Source organism: Oncorhynchus kisutch, linkage group LG16, assembly GCF_002021735.2.
Source record: "Oncorhynchus kisutch isolate 150728-3 linkage group LG16, Okis_V2, whole genome shotgun sequence".
Classification (NCBI taxonomy): domain Eukaryota; kingdom Metazoa; phylum Chordata; class Actinopteri; order Salmoniformes; family Salmonidae; genus Oncorhynchus; species Oncorhynchus kisutch.
In genome coordinates this window covers 39,724,095-39,739,174 of record NC_034189.2, presented here as the reverse complement: position 1 = coordinate 39,739,174, position 15,080 = coordinate 39,724,095, and the positions used below count along the sequence as shown (strand labels likewise).

General features: G+C 42.2%; 1 protein-coding gene across 1 annotated transcript in view; it reads right to left on the bottom strand.

The window, feature by feature from the left end:
- Positions 1–5,682: 5,682 nt before the first annotated feature.
- The window catches only part of LOC109906686 (double-stranded RNA-specific editase 1-like), a 58,775-nt gene continuing 49,377 nt past the window's right edge, over positions 5,683–15,080 (bottom strand). Inside the window, exons 6-13 of the mRNA XM_020504520.2 lie at positions 12,919–13,892; positions 11,733–11,847; positions 11,262–11,430; positions 10,931–11,085; positions 10,681–10,849; positions 9,605–9,786; positions 8,123–8,301; positions 5,683–7,924 (exon numbers count right to left, since the gene is read on the bottom strand). Of these exons, the coding sequence (XP_020360109.2) occupies positions 7,748–7,924; positions 8,123–8,301; positions 9,605–9,786; positions 10,681–10,849; positions 10,931–11,085; positions 11,262–11,430; positions 11,733–11,847; positions 12,919–13,892 (2,120 nt within the window). The 3' untranslated portion in view covers positions 5,683–7,747. The remainder of the gene's footprint in view (positions 7,925–8,122; positions 8,302–9,604; positions 9,787–10,680; positions 10,850–10,930; positions 11,086–11,261; positions 11,431–11,732; positions 11,848–12,918; positions 13,893–15,080) is intronic.

Genomic DNA, 15,080 nt, shown 5'->3' with positions numbered 1-15,080 from the left:
CAATAACATTTCTTCCCTCATCAAACTACACACAATACCCCATAAGGACAAAACTAAAACAGATTTTTTTAAATGTTAGCAAAGTTATAAAAAATGTAAAACTGAAATGTATAAAAGTATTCAGACCCTTTGCTATGAGACTCGAAATTGAGCTCAGGTGCATCCTGTTTCCATTGATCATCCTTGAGGTTTTTCTACAACTTGATTGGAGTGAACCTGTGGTAAATTCAATTGATTGGACATGATTTGGAAAGGCACACAACTGCCTATATGTAGTCCCATAGTTAACAGTGCATGTCAAAGTAAAAACCAAGCAATGAGGTTGAAAGAATTGTCCGTAGAGCTCCGAGATAGGATTGTGTCAAGGCACAGATCTGGGGAAGGGTACCAAAACATGTCTGCAGCATTGAAGGTCCCCAAGAACACAGTGGCCTCCATCATTCTTAAATGGAAGAAGTTTGGAACCACCAAGACTCTTCCTAGAGCTGGCTGCCTGGCCAAACTGAGCAATCAGGGGAGAATGGCCTTGGTCAGGGAGGAAGCCACTCCTCAATAAAAGGCACATGACAGCCCACTTGGAGTTTGCCAAAAGGCACCTAAAGGACTCTCAGGCCATGAGAAAGAAGATTCTCTGATAAAACGGAGCAAAGTACAGAGAGATCATTGATGAAAACCTGCTCACAAGTGCTCAGGACCTCAGACTGGGGCGAAGGTTCACCTTCCAACAGGACAATGACCGTTAGGACACAGCCAAGACGATGCAGGAGTGGCTTCGGGACAAGTCTCTGAATGTCCTTGAGTGGCCCTGCCAGAGCCCAGACTTGAACCCGATCTAACATCTCTGGAGAGACCTGAAAATAGCTGTGCACCGACGCTCCCCATCCAACCTGACAGTGTTTGAGAGGATCTTCAGAGAAGAATGAGAGAAACTCCCCAAATACAGGTGTGTCATACCCAAGAAGACTTGAGGCTGTAATCGCTGCCAAAGGTTCTCCAACAAAGTACTGAGTAAAGGGTCTGAATACTTTGCTGAAATTTGCAAAGATTTCTAAAAACCTGTTTTAGATTTTGTCATTATGGGTTACTGTATGTAGATTGATGAGGGGGGAAACGATTTAATCCATTTTAGAATACGGCTGTAACCTAACAAAATGTGGGAAAAGTCAAATACTTTGCAAATGTGTCATTTTATTGTCCCCAGCACAAGGTGCACCTGTGTAATGGTAATGCTGTTTAATCAGCTTCTTGATATGCCACACCTGTCAGTTGAATGGATTATCATGGCAAAGGAGAATTGCTCACTTACACTGATACAAACAAAATTTGTGCACACAATTTGAGAGAAATAAGCTTTGTATGCATATGGAACATTTCTGGGATCTTTTATTTCAGCTCATGAAACATGGGACCAACACCTTACATGTTGCATTTTATATTTTTGTTCAAACACATGGTTTGATTCCATTCCATTCGCTCTTTTCCAGCCATTATTATGAGCCGTTCCCCCCTCAGCAGCCTCCAATGACTTCTAGAAATGAATTTTACCCATCATTTCATAGACCTAAACACAGTATGGACATTTGAAAATCACTCTGCCCTAAGATAATAATGTTAGTAAGAAAGAGACTAAAAGGATATCTGTCAACCTCTTACACATGAGCAGGTGCAAGCTGGTGGCATTTGATGTCTTTCTCCCGTCACTGGACAGCCACACTGGAGAAAGGGCAAACCTGTAATTGTCTCAAGAAGGTCAAAATGCAAATCTTAGCCGCCACACTATCACCCATACAGTATACTCGTGAATAAATAGACGGTCTGTTTTTTAATTATTCTGTCTGCTTCTTTTCAGACTTTTGGCCAGGCAAAAAAAATATGAATATTGTACATTACCTGATGTCTCCCTTATTGGCCAATGTGGTGTTGAAAAAAACAGTGGCCAGATACAGTAAACAACCACTTGAGACTATTGGATATAGCCAAACCATCTAAGAAATCCCATATGTTATCCCTAGAGTATGTGTGAATGCTGTGAGGCTTTCAAATCCAGCTAGAGAATTTCTGTAGGCCTTATTCATTCTAGGCATCACCTGCCTCCCTGTGGAAGGTAGACTGGAGTTCATACAGGTAGCCCAATCCTGTTGACATAAGGCTGTGTTTACACAGGCAGCCCAATTCTGATATTGTTGGAATAGAACCGAGCTGATCTGATTGATCATAAGACAAATTAGTGAAAACAAATCTGAATTAGATCCGAATTGGGCTGATGGTGTAAACGCAGCCTTAGATCAATGATTCATGGTAAATGGGTGGTCCCTATAGAATGATACCTGTAAGCGAAGTGGATACTGGATATTGGATAACCACCATTACCAACAACCATATAAGAAGACATTGGGCCATATAAACAAATGTCTTCAAATTTCGAGAAAAACAATGTTGTCTCATTAAATATTTACTTTTACACTTCTAAAAGTGTAAGATATTTTGCAAAGAACTAGTTAATTAACCTCACGTTGTTATCTGAAATGTTGTTAAATGCCACGTAATGTCTCCAAACAATTACCTCCTGATTGCAAATGCCAAGAGCTGACATTCACATCACCTCATGCCAAGGTCAGCTCTGCAACGTAGAATTTGGCATCCTTCTTTGTGAAAAAAAAAAACGTACTTGGGGATTGTATAATCTTTTTTTCGATGATGCAGGTTTTTTATTGTATTTTATTGTTTCTACTGCAAGTCGCCTATCTTCAGTTTGTGTCAGTTAATTAATCTAAAGAGCTTTTAATGCTGTCCTTGTATTTTAAATGAAACAGTTTAGTGGCATCTGTTTCACGTGGCCTGATGGTATAAATGTGTTTCTTTCTGCAGCCTCAGCAGAAAGCCTGGCATTGGCTGCGGTTCTTCAAGTCTCAGGAGACTTATTCTATGAAACAAACAACTAAGCAACGCGTAATGTGCCATCTGATATCTATTCTAAGGCTATTTGCATAGCACACTGGTTCATTCTGTTGTAGCTTTCTCTTTTGCTGACCAATGACCAAAGTACTGTGTAGAAGTCAGCATTGTATCACCACTATTTGCAGTTGAGAATGAGATGCTCCCAAAACTAACATTAGGCCAACACAGCAGCATGGTTATAGTGCGGGTGGTATACTGCTGATGAGGATGTCCTTCTGCTCTTATAAATGCTGCTATAGGAACTGAATGTTGTTAGGAACTCGAGTTTAGTTTTTATTGTGCAGGGCATGGGGCTGGGAAGGGAGGATAAACACTGCTGATGTAGAGTTCTGTCTGTTTCCTTACCATCTGTTAAGGACTAGTGCTGGATGTACGTTGGGTCCACCGCTCCATTAGGTGGGTAATGGAGGTTGATCATCATCGTCAGGGCAAATGAGCTGTGATAGATGAAAAAGATGTTCAAAAGGATGGACCACTATTGTATCCAAGTCAGGAGGTGGGAAATAAATGGGGGAGGATGTTACAAAAGTATGCACAAGGTATAACAAATATAAACTGAAGCTATATGAATGTAAGTTTATGTCCATGTTGTATTATCAATGTCATGCAATTGAATAGACACAATATTATTGGAAAGCCAAGAAAGTAGCTTCCATTTTGACCGTATTCTACAACCAAATAATACTGTATATTTACAGTTGTTAATTTAAGAGCATTGTCTTTTACAATAATATAACTTGATGTATCATTTTGGACTTTGGAGAAATGTCTCTACAATACCATGAACTGAAATAGACAGGAGAGGGCTACAACAAATCTCCCAGCTGTCACATCTGTCAAGGTCATGAAGGGAGAACAGTTTTATTTTTCACCTTTTAGAGACTTTTCCTGAAACATAATTTGCAGATACAACATGAAAGTGGGGAAAGCATGAAGAGCTCTCTCCACTAATCCCACTTCCCCTTGACACAGAGCCACTTTCCAGCATCATTCTTTCATTTGTCAATTTTCATTCATTCATTAATTTACAACTGTAATGGGCAAAAAACAAACATATTTGCCACATTTCCATCTAACACACATTTACTTCTGAATTGGCAAGGAAACTGATTCTTCAGAAGGTTTCTCTCACTCTATTTTCTGTTTGTTTTGCTCCCTGTTGAGGCAGAAAGGACAGGTAATCCACGCGGAGATTATCTGGCTCTCATGTAAGCACAGGTGCAAGAGGCTGATATGACACAAAGTAGCACCCCAGCACCACCTCATGTGGAGATAGTGTTAGGGATTGTCCAGATAACATTTAAAGTCTCTGTCCAGCGTTTCAGATTTCTATGAAATATTTACCTAAAATTAAAGGTAGACTCAATGAAATGACGTTGCCAGAAACAGCACTACAGCTATTGAAATTTGAGATGAGCGAGATGCAACACTTCGCTCTCACACAGTATCTGCGCCGCAGGTACGGGTTCGCTTCACACTGTCTAAAGCGTGGTAGCCACAGGACCAAAACAGCGGAGAAATTGAGCCTCGCGCTTCAACGCTCTCAGTTGTTGCAGAAATTGACCCACTATGCAGTTTACTTTCTGCATATATGTCATATCGCTGAGTCCACCTTTAATTAAAATATAAATTAAATAGATTATAAATAAGGATGTTAAAAAGCTGATTTTCTATGTGCCCCTGCTTGGCCTGAGTGGAAACAACAGAGTGGTTTTGGCAACAACAAAAAGCATACACTTGGATATAAAAGGTAGCTACCAAATCCAGATGGGGCAGGGCTGCGCACAGCCTCACTTTACTATAACAGCAATAAATGCAGAATGATTATTTTACAAGCGTGAGTCGTTTCCGTCCATTGCTTTCACTATTACTGTATTTTTGTTTGTGGTTTCTATGCGCTACTGTAAATTAGCTAACTAACTGCTGCTGCTACATATATCAGTCAATCACAGCTACCTAGGTTTCCTCTTGACATCCAATTTTTAACTACAAACCACAGGATTTAAAATAGAAGGGAACGGCGAGATGGTTGTTGTGTGGAGGATCTACTTTGGCTAGCTTTCTTGTTGGCTAGACAGCTAGCTAAGTTATTCTCGATAGCTAACGTTAGCATACTAGTTTACCAATTCTAAACAGCCAGCAGGCCAACTCTTACAAACCACAACATTTGAAATAGAAGTGACTGGCGAGATAGTTGTTGTATAGGCGTTTGTCCTGTTTGCTAACACTAGCCGCTTGTGCGCCCTCCCATAGAATTTGGGGGTTAAAAGGAAAAAGCTGCTGGACCAATCACAGACAGGCCTGTCCCGGCCAAGGAGGATGATGTCATTCTCCAAGCAAATTTCAAGCATTTTTTGAGATGGGGTTTAACTGAGTGGGTTTTCTCAAATGTATTATTTGTCCACAACTACAAGGACGAGTCAACAACATTATTTGGGTATGAGCAAACAGAATATAATCTTTTAAATGTTGATTTTCACTGGACAGTTACTTTAATGCAAACAGAGCAGCTGCCTAGCGTCGTGTTAACACCATTGCTATTACACTGTTTTCTATAAAATCATCATAGTGCCACTTTTTACTTTTCATACATTTGTCACATTTTTTAAAAGTATTGTATTGTCAATCTAATTTCTTTTTTGTATTAAATAAGAAATTACTTAATGCAGTGAACTTGGCAGAAAATTGTGTATGAAATAAAGAAAGACAACTATATACAACATCTACCTATATTACCATTTATTATATTTCTCATTTATAGGTCTTTTCTCATTTTCTACATGTATGATTTTTGTTTATCTGGTTTGTTTTATTTGATATTTCCTCATGCTTTATAGCGAGAGCTCATGCATTAGGGCCCTTATTCTAGAGACTACAGTGGACTGGGCACATCAATCAAACGGTGCATGAACCATTACAGGACGGCAAAAGACCCGGTCAAAGTTCACAGTCAACGCTCACAACTTGGTCAGAGAAAGCAAACATAGGTAGAGCAGACCCCCTCATAACACCCAAAGGTTTGGGAGGGAGTGATCAAAAGTTATTCACAATGGTTAACCAGCCATTCACTTCTGATGCAGTTCAAGTTTTTTTTCTTCTTTTTTCTACATCACAAGTTGTGCTTGGTCCCCTTTCAAAAACTGCAATTGCCTTGATTCTTGTGGATTCTTACAACTCTATTCAAAATAAACAAATAAGAAAACATGCCAAGTGCGGATGAGAAGTGTGACAACACAAAAGGGGGAAAAAATTACAAAATGGCCTTTTTCACGAGAGTTGTCTGATTCCAATGAGTATACTTAGATAAAGTACTGTACATGAACATTTCCGAGCCTGTTAGAAATACATTTTGGGTATATTTTCTTTTTTTGGTAACATGTTAATTGTTAAAAACGACACAGAACAGGTCAAAAATGATCTACAGTTTCATACTTTTAAATTGCTACATTAAACACAGGGATCCATTTCAATTCATTAAAAAATAAATAGTCCAAAGAGATGATATTGAGCAGTATAAAACACAGGAATCAAAATGAAGAGACCAGAAACTTTGTTTCAAACAAACATTACAGATTAAAGAGACAAAAAGCAAATAAAAATTGTCTTTGGTGAGGTAAGGCTTATGATGACAGACAAAGAAAATTAGCTCAAGTTACCTCAACACTCATGGCTAAATATGAGCTAAAATAATTTCAGTCGTTTTTTTTTTGTTTTTTTTGTCAAGCTCCCAACAAATGCTACACGGTGATAGCAAAATGTTGTCTGTGTGTTCAAATAAAAAGGCAGTACATAAAGTCCACTGCATCTGTCTGGCAACCACAAGAGTGTGAGCCATTCTGCAATTGCATAGCAAATAACCGCACTGCAAGAATATCCATAGAAATGTACGTTTCAAAGGCCATATGCACTTTAGTATAATTTACGTCATTCACTGTAAAGGGAAAAAGGAATCAAACATTTTTCAGAAGTGAATTAGGCCTACTTCAGATAGACTTAGATAAAAACATGTCATTATCAGAGAGCATTCTCAATCAGATTTTTGGAATCAAAAAACACACGTATCTATCACTATTCAAAAACAAACGAGCATATCGTCCTCAGACAGTGCAATGCTTTACATCTCACAGCGGAAACAAAGAAAAGACTGCACATGAAAAGTGCAAGAGAGGACATCAGCCTTCAAGACAAGAGGAACGGGCCACAGCACTAATACTTAGGGAAAAGACAGCAAAATAGTTATTGTTATGACCACTACTGGGAGGTAAGCTTGAACGCTTTCTATATATTTGGCATAATTATACAGTGAGTGTAGACAAGGTTTGTCTGTAGATAGCCAACTGATTTCAGTTGATTTTTTGCATGTATTGATTTATAAAATGTAATCAACAAAATCCGTTTAAAAAATCCCAGGTTTCCAGTTGTACAGCTGTCGTATGTCACATGTTAGGTTACTAGTGTAAGTGGAATGAACGACATTAAACTAACAAAACATCGATAACAATCATTCTGTTGACACGAACAATAATGAAAACAAAGGCTTTTTACAGTAAGTCATTGAGAAAAACAACAAGACAAAATTCAACCAAATTCAATGTCTTAACGGTGAAAAGTGGAGTGATCAGGAGAGGGAACAAGGGTTGGGCGAGTGTCGTCCACACACAGAACAAATAAAGTCGAAACAGCTGGTAGGAGTAGTATCGTCATCTGAGCCTCCCTCTTCCTCCCGTGACAACAACCATACACATTTTAGAACGACATAGTCATTCTATTTCTATGAAAAAAAATCCACTCAGGACTGGAGTGAGAACTGGTCCTGTTCGATAGGCTTCTTGACCCAGGCTCCCAGTCCTGCCTTGTGGAATTCCTTGGTCAGAGTCTGCTTGGCAGCATGGTACTCCAACGCTGCCTGTTTGGCGTCATGGTACAAGCTGGGTTTGGCACCTTTGATTCTCAGAGTCTGTGAAAGCTAAAAGGCAGGAAGAGAGAGGTTTTAATTGGACAAGAATAAAACACAGTAAGACATGATTCAACAATCAAGTGAACAAACAGAATGTTAAACCATTTAAATTGAGTTATTGGAACATAATAAGTCTCAACTACCCAGCCATGCACAGTAACAGCTACATGAGAGTATATATGGTGTTGTGCGGGTTAAGTAGCCTACCTTGCAGTATAGGCGCACCCAGCGGCTGTAGAGGGCGTGCTTGCAGAGCCTCGAGGGCCGTCCCAAGTCGTCCTTGCCTGTCATGGCGTTGATAACCTCCAACCCCTGGTCTCCCACAGCCCAGTTCACACTGAAGTTAGGCGCTTTACCCGGTTGCCGTGCTTCTGCGTTGCTTATTCCTGCAGAGAAGAGAAAGTGACATAAAACGATTCCTTTGTGAGATATACAGTACCTGTCAAAAGTTTGGACACACCTACTCATTCAAGGGTTATTCTTAATTTTTTACATTGTAGAATAATAGTGAAGACATCAAAACTATGAAATAACACATGGAATCATGAGGTAATTTTATATTTGAGATTCTTCAAAGTAGCCACCATGTGCCTTGATGACAGCTTTGCACACTCTTGGCAGTCTCTCAACCAGCTTCTTGAGGTAGTCACCAGTAATGCATTTCAATTAACATGTGTGCCTTGGTAAAAGTTATTTTGTGGAATTTCTTTCCTTCTTAATAATGTGTTTGAGCCAATCAGTTGTGTTGTAACAAGGTAGGGGTGGTATACAGAAGATAACACTATTTGGTAAAAGACCAAGTCAATATTATGGCAAGAACATCTCAAATAAACAAAGAGAAACGACAGTCCATCAATACATTAAGACATGAAGATCAGTCAATGTGGAAAATTTCAGTGCAGTCGCAAAAACCCTCAAGCGCTATGATGAAACTGGCTCTCATGAGGACCGCCACAGGAAAGGACGACCCAGAGTTACCTCTGCTGCAGAGGATAAGTTCATTAGAGTTACCAGCCTCAGAAATGGCAGCGCAAATAAATGCTTCACAGACTTTAAGTAACAGACACATCTCAACATCAACTGTTCAGAGGAGACTGCATGAATCAGGCCTTCATAGACAAATTGCTGCAAAGAAACCACTACTAAAGGACACCAAAAAGAAGAAGAGACTTGCTTGGGCCAAGAAACACGAGCAATGGACCACCACTTCTTTGTGAGACACAGAGTAGGTGAACGGATGATCTCTGCATGTGTACAGTAGTTCCCACCGTGTACCATGGAGGAGGTGTGATGGTGCTTTGCTGGTGACACTGTTAGTGATTTATTTAGGATTCAAGGCACACTTAACCAGCATGGCTGCCACAGCATTCTGCAGCGATACGTCATCCCGTCTGGTTTGCGCTTAGTGGGACTATCATTTGTTTTCTAACAGGACAATGACCCAACACACCTCCAGGCAGCATAAGGGCTTTATGATTCCATGTGTGTTATTTCATAGGTTTGATGTCTTCACTATTATTCTACAATGTAGAAAATAGAACAAATGAAGACAAACCCTTGAACGAGTAGGTGTGTCCAAACTTTTGACTGGCACTGTATGTTGTTCAGGACAGTCCAGGGGCTGTTGTCTGACATAAACTACGTAGGAGGAGGATGTAGGATGAGTAGGACGACAGCCAGACCCCTTACCGCTCAGAAGTGGCCGGTTGAGGTTGAACGTCTGAGGCAGGTCCTCAATGTCAGCGATCCTCTGGTACATGGCTCTGGAGAGGTGGTCTGCGTGGTACAGGCTGCCCAGGATAATGCTGGAGAAGTAGACGGGCTCTGTGAAGTAACACATCAGAGAGCCCTGGATCCCTACTACGTTCCACCTGAGAGAAGGGAGGCAGCGAGAGAAGTGGTGTTCATAGGGAGGCACTGCTTTCTTTTGAGTCACATGACCTTTTGAGTCTCACCACCACAAAGCACAGACGTTCCCGAGCGCAAGATATGACTAAGACCCAAGGCTAAGTTTAAAAACTCTTGACATTTCGGATTTTACCCTGAACATTTTGATCAATCTGAACGTAGAGGTTGAATTTGAAAGTGTCTACTTGTACCCGGTTTTTCTCCACCTGATAATGCATCCTGGGTTGAAGAAAATAATATGTAATAGCCTCTCAGTTGGACATTTTCTATTTTTCGAACATTAAGCTCCACTTTTAGTGATGAAGGGTGTTTATTGCCTGGAGTCAGATGCTATTCAAATTATTCTGATTGGTGCATTCCTCAGGCTAGCTACCCTCGCTCAAGTCCCAATCACTTGTGTATCATTCTGCAAACAGAGCAGTGCTACAGGTGTGATTATGCTAGAGCCGTGATTAGCCCTTTGATTAATCTCCACGGAAATGGCATCCCTGCTGGGAGTGCCCTAGGAACTGTAACAGCTCGTCAAACTGCAGGTGTGTAATCATGAACAATATTGTTGATTACACACTTTAGATCTCAGTAAAGGTTGTTAGATTGTTCCTTCGAGGCTTGTTCTCTGGGCCTTTTTCTGTCCATGGGATTTGCTCAAGCAAAAGCCTTTGCGGCTGTCTCTGACTTGTGAAAAGTCAATAATGGCAAAAAATGGTAGATTTACATTGTTGGTGTTTTTATGAATATCACATGTAAATCTTCATTCCATGAAAATGACTAGACACCTTCTGTATGGTTACAGTTTGACTGGTTATCGAACTGTAGACAAAGTTTAAAAAAGGAGGGTGTCAAAGAGAGACACAGACCTGGCAATCTTGTCACTGCAGGACATGGTGAGCAGCCTCTCTCCCTGCAGTACTCCGTCCCAGGTCTGGATGGTGTTACTGACTTTCACAGGGATGGTCCCCTCCCCAGACTCTATCTTGGTCCTCAGCTGACCACGAGCCTTCCTGTTAGGGTGCCTGTCTCCCTGATCTGTGGATGAAATGGAAAGGGAATAAGAAGAAGCATTTTTCAAATGAAGAAGAAGAAGAGCCACCTAGGGAGAAGTCTCACCCTCGAAGGCAGCCTCGTGGGGTGAGAAGATGCGTGCGTCTCCGCAGGGCGACGTGCTGATGTACAGGTGGAACTGCACGTTGTCCTTCAGACGGAAGCCCTGCTTGTTCTCGCACCTCGTGAACATCGACTTCTGCTGCTCCTCTCTGTTGTTACTATGGCAGACGGACAGACAGACAGACGGACAGACGGGACAGACGGACGCGAGGTAAGAAAAGGGTAACCGTTTCTCTACATTGGCTTTTGTTTCTTCCGGTAAAAAAACAATTTTTGGAGTCTTGTTGACCAGTCAGATTCTACTAGCCTAGTCTCCGTGGTTACAGGGACTTACCTGAGGAAGTGTTCCAGCTGTGCGTACAGGTACCTAAGGAGGGAACGACGAGCAATGATCTCAGCATGGCAGTCGTTCAAAGCCAGGCCACGGTCGCTCATGTACTCGCCGTTTATACACTTGGTCCCCGTGGAAACACAGATCACTTGTGCCTCCTTGACATCGGTGCCTGGGTGAGATGTGTGGATTGTGAGACAAAAATGGTTTAAAATGGTATATCAACGACATCGTCTACTGAATACAGCGTATCATTTGTTCTTCTTGTTTCATGATGCAGTGATAAAATCAACTAGGAAATGTGAATTGATACCTAATCCACAATGTAAATTACACAAACATCTTTTGTGATTAGTCTCTAATGAAACCCCCCGTTGTGATCCATGCAGCACCAGCGGGGCTCTCTCGATTTGACAGAGAGTCAGAGATTAACAATCAAGTTGAAGTAAAAAAAGAAAGTTATTCTAACAGTACCTGTTGTCATGACAATGCCTGCTAGGACTTTCCGTCGTGCGTGAGGGGATGTGAAGTTATCCGTCAGCTCACTGAACTTGTCAACTACCAGACCGGACACAGCATCAGCTAGAACCTGAAATAACCACCAAGCAGAGCATGAGATACCGAGGTTCTGCATCATAACATCCGAAGAAAAACCCAGGCCTTAAAACCAGAGACTAAACCTCGACAGAATAGAAAAGTTGAAACGTTACGACGATCACCTTCTGGCTTATCATATAGCTCTGATGAAACATCTATGATCAATTGAAAATCTAACCCCAACCTCCACACGAATGTGTACATTAGAAATCACAGAGGCAATGACAACCCAGGGTACTCCTAAGAGACACTGCTTTCTCAAACTGAAGCTCAGGTAGCAGAACAGGAGACAGGCTAGTGCAGTATAATAGATTCGAGGTGCCTACTTCTTCAGGGATCAGACATACCTACTGTAGATAAAAGGGTTTAGATAGGGATGAGTGACAGACAAGACACCCGGGAGCTTAAACGCTGCAACGCAAATCATCCGTCCGCTTCATTGACTGATCTGTTCTTAAACAGGCCAACGGAGCAGGCAGCTTGTCTGATCAATAGGTATGTTTGAATAGCATTCGGGAGCTGATGTTAATTAAGATTGCAGTTTAATTTACCTTGCCTCGTCAGTCGCTATCTCAGGCAGGAGGGATTAGGGGTACGGGATTAAGTGACGTGTAAATAGATTTGAGTGTACACAATGCAACGTGGAACGTTCAAGGCTGTAATGCACCACTGTCTCTCAAAGCCTCGTCTCCCTTTTCAATTAAGCCCTGTCAGAGGCTTATAATGAGCTGGTTAAACCATTAGGTCAATTAAACTGAGAATAGTTCATAGGAAGTGAACACTGAATACTGCCTGCAATGCAGGATGAACCAAACTGACATATGTGACCATTGCCCTCTTATTTCATGGGGTTAAACCACCCAGATAGAGTTAAGAATAGTCTCTGCATACTACTACAATTGTTCTACTGCTCCACAAGATGTTGGATGGGGAGAGGGAGTTTGTCCTGCGTCATGAGTTTACTATGTGCTATTCTGTGCCATAGAGTCAAATAACCATATGAAACAAGCATGTCATCCAACAGTCTCCGAGTGAACGTGATGTAGGGAGCAGTAGTTCTTACCTGTGGCAGGTGCAGCTGCAGGCCCTCTCTGGGTATGGGTTGTCTGGACGGTGTCTGGTCCAGTTGCATGTTAAAGAGGGCAGAGAGAGCAGCCTGCGCCGCCCGGGCCTTGGCCAGCTTCTTATTGCGCCCTGAGCCTTGGAACGTCTGTGTGTCCACCACCACGGACATGGCAAAGTTCTTGGCGTGGCTCTCTCCACTCTCTGACACAAAGTCGTACTTTAGCCCGGGTCGTAGTTCGTTGAGGATCATGACAGGGTTCTTGGCAATAGCGGGGGAGACGAAGGCCGGGACGGAGGCGGTGAGTGGTAGGCCTAACGAGGACTGACTCAGGCCGGTAGCACCTGAGCTCCCTAGCAGGGGGTATTCTACTAGTCCCAGGGAGCTGAAGGAGCCATTGGTACCGTTAGAACCCAGGTAGAAGGACTCCTCCGGAGGGGCCGGGGTCTCAAACCCATTAAACAACATGTCCGGGAAGTCAGCCTGGTCGGAGGTAAAGTCTGTGTTGACCGTTAGCGTCCGACCCATTGCCATGTGCGCCTCGGAGGCATTGGGGAACTGAACGAACGACCGCAGAGCCTTCTCAGCTGAGTTGAGCTTAGCCTTCTTCTTGGTGGGGCCGGAGCCCTCGAACAGCTGCCCATTGACCTCGACAGTCATGACGAACACGGGCGCGTGGACCGGACCGGTCTGAGACAGCAGCTTATACTGCAGTCCAGGCTTGATCTCATTCAGCTGCATCAGGGCATTTTTGGGCAGAATGGGCCCGGGCATTTTCTTACGTTTCTTGGGCCTGTACTTGTTATTGTGATGCCCGTTATTACCCTCTTCTAAGGGACGCTTCCTGCCCCCTCCACAACCTGCACTGCCCCCATTAGGGAGGTGAGCTGGCCCCTCACCCCCCAACCCCTCCTTGGAGGAGGAGACCACGTTGTCCAGGTTGCGGTTTTCCTTAACGTCGGTGCTGCTGGAACCTGCGGTGCCCAGAAAGAGTAACTTACAACGCCTTCGTTGCAGGATCTTGTAAATGTAAAATTTATAGATTCCTTTATCTCTCTTTGTAACTGGACAAGTGATGTGTGTTCCTTTGTATGTTAGATTTTCAAAGCAGTCATTACAGAAAACAGTGTATGTTAAATACACAGTAATATTAGTATCAACATTAACCTTCAATACAATCCAAGGGGGGCCTGAAAAAAACTTGAGGAAAGGACAGATTTCTGAGGAAAATCTTCATAGTTTTCTTTTCTGTATTTTTCAGAATAAGCACTACCAAAGACATGGGCAGTGTAAATACAAAAGTAGCCCCACCAAAATGTCTAAACATTTCAGTGTTAATCTATTCATCTGTGTTATTGAAGAATGGGCTGAAAACATCTAGAAATGTCCTGTGAAGGGCTGCATGACCAATTTAACTGTAAGGCTTGTATTAATCATGGTATCAATAAATTAGGTCTAGCTGTGGTTGAGGGAACACATATCGCCACGTCCTGATTATAAAGCTGATGGAACTGGGTGTAAATTTTCATTTATAACATCCTCCAGCAAAAGCTCGATAGGTTACTCCTTTCGGCGCTCAGGGATTAAATACATCCTTGTACAAAATGCAGGAGGAGAGAAGAAGGTAGCGACAAGGGGCTTGGAAAGAAGAGGGACAACATAAGGATATCGCCACCTCCCCAAAATGGAGACAAACAAACAAGTGTTTTCTGGGATTTTCATGCACCACTGCAGTCAGAAATGTATTCAAATAATAATTTTATTTTCATTTTACTTAGCTCTGGATCAAGTTGCATATCATCATTTTCTAAAACAAAGTTTACAGAGTATATATATCAGATTTATTTTGTATGACTAGGCTGGTGGTTGTGGTAAAGTAAATAACAAGCATGCAAGAGAAAATATAAACTGTAAAAAACACAATGTGGCTAACGCCCTGCGCAACAGGAGATGAGTAGTGATTACAACTCCGTTGGGAAAGAGATTTTTAAACAACAGAGCATTGTGATTGATCACGCCACGACAACACTGTCCGTCGCCAACCATGCTCAGTTCTGACCCAGACACACACAAACACATCCACCAGAAAGCCCTTGAGTAACCTTGGCAACGTATGCCCGTCGGCCTGCCAACAACCCTCCCTGCAGCGAGGACGTCCCTGA